The sequence below is a fragment of the Sinocyclocheilus anshuiensis genome, unplaced genomic scaffold (assembly GCF_001515605.1).
Source record: "Sinocyclocheilus anshuiensis isolate Anshui unplaced genomic scaffold, SAMN03320099.WGS_v1.1 scaffold201, whole genome shotgun sequence".
Classification (NCBI taxonomy): domain Eukaryota; kingdom Metazoa; phylum Chordata; class Actinopteri; order Cypriniformes; family Cyprinidae; genus Sinocyclocheilus; species Sinocyclocheilus anshuiensis.
In genome coordinates, this window is record NW_015537959.1 from 1,010,738 (window position 1) to 1,016,758 (window position 6,021).

At 40.2% G+C, this 6,021-nt stretch overlaps 1 protein-coding gene across 1 annotated transcript; it reads right to left on the reverse strand.

Moving 5' to 3' along the window:
- Positions 1-1,482: 1,482 nt before the first annotated feature.
- LOC107666636 (transcription factor Sox-18-like) lies at positions 1,483-4,721 on the reverse strand. The gene is made up of 2 exons (XM_016458063.1): positions 4,095-4,721; positions 1,483-2,953 (listed from the first exon to the last, which is right to left on the reverse strand). Exons 1-2 carry the CDS (start codon positions 4,486-4,488, stop codon positions 2,019-2,021), a joined length of 1,329 nt encoding a protein of 442 aa, XP_016313549.1. The 5' UTR covers positions 4,489-4,721; the 3' UTR covers positions 1,483-2,018.
- Between the last annotated feature and the right edge of the window lie 1,300 nt (positions 4,722-6,021).

A 6,021-nucleotide genomic window follows, 5' to 3' on the forward strand; every position in this document is an offset into this window, starting at 1 on the left:
ATATATATATATATATATAACAAAATGTTCTCCCGGCGCCTATTTATACTAATAGTCACACCGGTAGTGACGTCATGGGCTTTCGCCGGCCAACGTGTAGTTGGTGTTTTTTCAATGTATGCTTCAGACACGGGTCACGACGAGACGTTCCCCATAGCGACCCCTAGAGGACGCAGTGTCTCGTTCCCTACTCAGGGAACCATGGTTACATAAGTAACCTGAGACGTTTTGCTGATTTGCACATCGGACTTCAGAATTACTGGACCTGCATGATCGGTCAGTGTTGTTCTTTCCATTTAGGGAGCTGGTCAGGAGTGAAAAAAGCTCCTCTTCCCTTGAACATCCTTCCCCCTACAGCACACACACACACAGATATTCTCCAACACACAGATTCCTGCTATCCTAACACCCCCAGTTTCCCCAGGATCTTCCTCTGTTTTAACATTCCTGCTAATTTGATGGCTAATTAATTGGTGGGATGAAAATTTACCGCACGGCAGCTGACCTGGACCTAACTGAGCCCACTTCTTGGCAAAAGAATCTGTGGTGTGTCATTCAACAGACATCCGAATATAGTCAGCATGATATGAACGAAAAGAACACATGAAATGTGTATCATTGGATGTAACGAATAACACACACTAGGCAGCCTGCCTGAAATGTAAATGCTTTGGAAAGACTATTTTCCCTCTTGAAACACACTCTTATATCAATCTTTTTGTTCTGCAGTATTGAATGAATCAACCTGAGGGAGCATTTCTTTAATCTCAGAGCTGCCTTTTTTTGTATGAAGACATAAGGGAAGACAGTTTCAGTTTTGTTCTCCACAGTCCAAAATGTTTTCTTTTTGTCCGTGGTTTTAGGGGAAAAAATAGCTTAAAGAGCCAAACTCATTTTGTGGCTGATCAAAAATCTTGGAGGAGGGAATCAGAGAGACAAGACTGGATTACAACTTAAACATTGCGGCCCTGCTCTCGCTCTCCGTTTCTCTCAAAAGGCAACAACAATTGCAACCACATCACCATTTTATATAAATCAGGCAAATATACACCTAATTGAAATATAATGATTTTGACAAGTACCCAATATTTAGTGACAACTTTATTTTGCAATATATGCATTGATACATTTTGTTGTGTAATACATTTTTTTTTTAATTTAATTAAAACTGTTTTAAGAAGAAAAAACATCTTTAAAAGCACATGCACTCTGTGGTGTGGGAAAGTGTGCTAGTGAAATACTATGAACAATTGTGTGTTTTCAATTTAATTGCTTTGATTTAATAGCTCTGAGACATTTTTTTACTGCAAACTCTTTTTATTTGAAGATAATTATTACCAAAAGGGGGAGAGTTATTACCAACTCAACATGTTCCTCAAGTGCTAAGAGGATTACAAAATGTCATGTCCACATGAAATGACCAATTCAAACATTCAAACCACACAGAAGGGAAAAATGCAAGATAAATTAGTCGCCAATGGATCAAAATATGTCAGATGTCATGGAAAAAAAAGTGTTTGAAAGATATTAAGTGCAGTATACAAATCTTGAGTGGTTTTCACATACCCAGTGCAAAACATATTTTCATACAACCTTTTATAAAATGTCTATAAAAATAGAAATAAACAATATAAAAGGCAAATAAAATATATATATATATAGCAAAAATATTCACATTCTTGACTTCCAAGTCCCAGTACCCTCATTTGAGACCATAAGCATACAGTAGCTGGATGGAGTCAGCAAAATTATCGGTTAAATTTGACCACAGTCTCAGAAAGTACAGGTTATCAAGACCAGAAATGACTAGTCATACTGTGAAATGCAATTTAGTGAAGTCTATACGGTGAGAACCATCCTGTAAAGAGTTCAGTAACCTCCAGTGATTTGTGAAACCGGGCAAGATGATTCCCTGAAGAAGATAAATCGAATCAATCAAAAAGATCTGAGACTCAAAAAAAAAAAAAAGCTATATGTGCACCAGACTTCAGGACTGCATGGAGATTGCGGAAGCAGTTTTATCCCGTAATGCACGCGCTGTAGTAGACTGCGCTGCTGGCGTCGGACAGGGCTGATATCAAAGCGCTGCTCTCCTCACAAGGAGCGTTCCTGCTCAATCGAGTCCTGCTCGCACTCAGGTATTGATCGAACTCAATCCTGTCCACTTCGCCCCAGAACTCGGCCGAGGGTCCCAGCTGGTCCACAGCGTCCAGAGAGGGCGGAGCGACCTGAGCGACTGCCGAGGTCTCGGGCGGTGGAGACAGCTGGCCCAGATGAGAGGTGAAGGCAGGCTGGGACTGACTGCTCCCGTATATCTGACCGTAATAGCCTGCAGGTGTGGGAGTGTGAGAAGCCTTGGAAGATTCTGGGAGGCTCATGTTGGAGTAGAGACCGTTAGGGTTCGTGGACTCGACAACCAGGCATTTCTCCTGCAGCGGGAGGCAGGCCAGTGGAGACTTCTGGTTGAGGTGTGGGTGGGAATGCTGGATGTTATGGGAGTTGTGGTGAGGGTGGTGGCCAGTTTGATGGTTTGGATGCTGGTGGTAGTTTATCCACGATCCCAGACCCACATCTTCCTGCATGTGAGGGGGGAAAAACACTGAATCTCCGCCTCCCTCCTCCAACATGTCTAGCGGTGACATCTCTGGCGTCGGCAGGCCGAAACTCTCCAGCTCTGGAGCTCTGGAGGGGTGGAAGTCTCGGAAGTGTCCCAGAGGAGGCAGCAGATGATGGGCATGGCGGTGTAGCGAGTAAGCTTCTCCTGGTCCCGGGCCGCCAGCGAGGCCTTGGAGGAGCAAACCCGGTTCCACTCGTTTCATCTTCTTGGGCTGTTTCTTGCGGCGAGGACGGTATTTGTAGTTCGGGTGATCCTGGAGGTGCTGCAAACGCAGTCGTTCGGCTTCCTCCACAAACGGACGCTTGTCTAGTGTGCTTAGAGCCTTCCAGGATTGACCTAAAAACATCATCCAATCAGTGTTATTGTTTCAGGATTCATTGTGCTACTTTTTGTGTTTGCTGTTTTTGCTTTAGTAGTTTATAAATATGATTTTTATCATACCTTGTTTAGTCATTACAACATTGTTCTAATTTAATGCAGAAACAATGCCGGGTTATTGAGCCATATTCCTCCGATTATTTAGAAAAAAGTATGTAATTTAGCTCTCTGGTGGAATAAATATACAAATATAATCATGCACAAATGATTTTTAAATGAGCTGTCACAATTATTACATTTGCAGCAGCTTTTGGTGAAAACAGATGTAACACAAGTACTGACAAACGTGTGTGTGACATGAGCGAATCATTACATATAACTGGTGCGGTTGGTTTGTAGTATTTGAATTATTAATGGGTCAATGGCTTCAGACAATCGGCAGCTTGTGTGTCTGCCACAGCCCTGTTATATTTAAAAAAATAAGGACATCAAAATGTCTCCCTGAGAAACAGCCAAACACAAATATTGTGCAAGATTTACAAATGACTTCCATATCATGTGCGCCCAAGGTTTTTCTAATCAATAAATCTGAGCAGCATACAAAGTTCATTTTTGTACGATTATAATAAACTGGCACCTTTCATTTTTTCATCGAGTTTATAATAAGGTCATATGACAATGAAAGACATGATTCTGTGCAACATGAATATAATTTATTATATAATACAAAAATGTATTGATCATTTTTATTGAGCATTTAATTATTATATTCATTATGAACTTCATTTTATGGCCCTTTACTAACGATTTAAATAAAATAACGAAAATAATGTGGTCATCTTTGCTTGACCCAGTGCTGTCATTTATTAACAGTATAATTTTTTAATGGATCTCAAGACCAATTATTCCTCTATTAACCTCACATTAACAATTTTGTTTTTCAATTTATTTTTATTTATTTTAATATTTTATTATTTATAATGTATTAATTAGGCAATTCTCACATATCAATATATATGTGGTAATTTTATTCAACTCTTAATCTGATTTTAAACCACCAGTTTTCAAATATGCCACATCTGAGACATCGCACCCCTGCCGATGCACTAGATTGACCCCAGCTTAACCCCTGTGATGTGGTGTATAGCGAGCATCTTACCCAGCATCTTACTGAGCACGGCGTTATGCAGATCTGGGTTCTGGAGGGCCAGACGTTTGCGCTCATCTTTAGCCCACACCATGAAGGCATTCATCGGCCTCCTGATCCTCGACTCCCCCCCTGATTTCCCCTCACCAGAGCCCAGGGTCAGAGCTCCAGCACGGGTTGAGTCCGGGCTTCTCGTCCTGGCCTCTGCTGCGGCCCCTCCGGTTCGGGACCCTGTCTGTGTTCCAGAGCCAGGCACCGGTGCCAGCTCTGTGGTCCGGCTGCGGTCAAAACCATGTCCCCGGTCAGGGCCCGGAGTGCTGGAAGAGGCACCCCATGTCCCACGCTCCGCAACCAGGCTAAGCTGAGAACTGGCCTCTTGACAGCAACTAGACTCAGATATATTCATTCCAGCAAGACCACCACGGTTAAAGCACGCTGTTGTCTTTGGAAAGAAGCAACACCAGGACGTCTCTATGCTACTTTAAATACAGACTGACCAGTAACCCAAATGAAAGGAATCATAAAAAGAAATAAAAAGAGCTAGAAAAGGCTGCACTCTTTGTTTTCGGATGTTTCAGAAGTATAAAATCCCACAGATGTTAATCTTTTGTAACTCCAGACGGTATATATAGTTCTTGTTCTGAGTTTGAAAGTTGTAGTGAGTTTTGATGAACCCATGGTGTAAATATATACGTGGCCTGAGCCAATCAGAGCGTTGGCCCGGACAGGAGAGGCGGGAGGGGTAGCCAGTGGGAGTTCTCCTGCCCCCCTTTACAGCCTCCACAGACAGAGAGATGTAATCTGAGAGGGCCATTGTTTTAGGCCTGCTGTACACACACTCATATAGGGCACATACACTAAATCATAACACACTTGTGCACACACAGGAACCCTGTTTGTACTGGGGGCTGGGACCACAAAGAAAGCTGTGCACTTGAGTGTTAACAACTTGTAACAATGAGCGCAAATGTAAAGACATGGCAATCAACACGAAGTGAAGAAAACACATAAACCCAACACACATACTAATGTAATATAACCATTTTAGTCCTGAATATAAAGCTAAGCCTGCTCTCTGGTTTCTTGGTAGTATAAAATAACCATACTTAAAGTGATTTATACACAGTTTTCACAGCTAAATATTTGTGGTCAACCCGTAATTTATTTAAAAATACACTGTAAAAAGTGAAAACATGCAGTTTTTACCCTGAAAATTTGGTTTTATTGTATGTGACCCTTAAAAATTACTCTGTGTAACTCAATATAGTCAGGCTGATTTAGTCATATTAAATATTATATTTGACTTGGATAAAACCAGATAATTTAAAAGCATATTTTTTCAGGTAATGTGCTAGTGTTTTTTTTTTTGTTTTTTTACAGTGCAGATTATTTGTATAGGGGTGAGAAGTGTTAAGGCTGTTTAATTAAAATCGTGGACATGAAAAGTTCACAAATCTACAGCAAAAAAATTGCTAATACTTCAGCTTATACATTTCTATACATTTCATATACTGTACTTTTGATTTTTTTAAATGTTGATTTTATTTATTTTTATCTTAAATTTATTTTTTCTTTGTATTATATATATATATATATATATATATCAGGTTGTACTTTCAGAGATTTTATTCCATCTGTTACAATTCTTTTTGTTGACTAAAATATTATACCTTTTTATGATTTCATTTAAAATACTCAAAAATAAAATAAAAAATATCACGCTTAGTGTGAGCTGGCAATCTTCCTGTCTGGGTTTGTATGCAAACGAAGTATTATTTTATTGCTCACCTAAACATTATTTTTATAGTCTAATGAGCTGAAATCATGGCCGTGCTCTGGGTGATCATTTATTACATGGCTGTTAGTGAAAAATGCAGCATAGGAGGAGGTGAATCATTAAACAGCCGCGATTACAAGGAACTTCACAATTCACAATGAG

Excerpts from the sequence above, each read along its gene's own strand:
- LOC107666636 (XM_016458063.1), bottom strand. The coding sequence starts at position 4,488 with ATGAATATATCTGAGTCTAGTTGCTGTCAAGAGGCCAGTTCTCAGCTT. Across the intron at positions 2,954-4,094 it reads CGTGCTCAGTAAGATGCTGG|GTCAATCCTGGAAGGCTCTA; the intron begins GTAAGATGCTCG and ends TGATGTTTTTAG.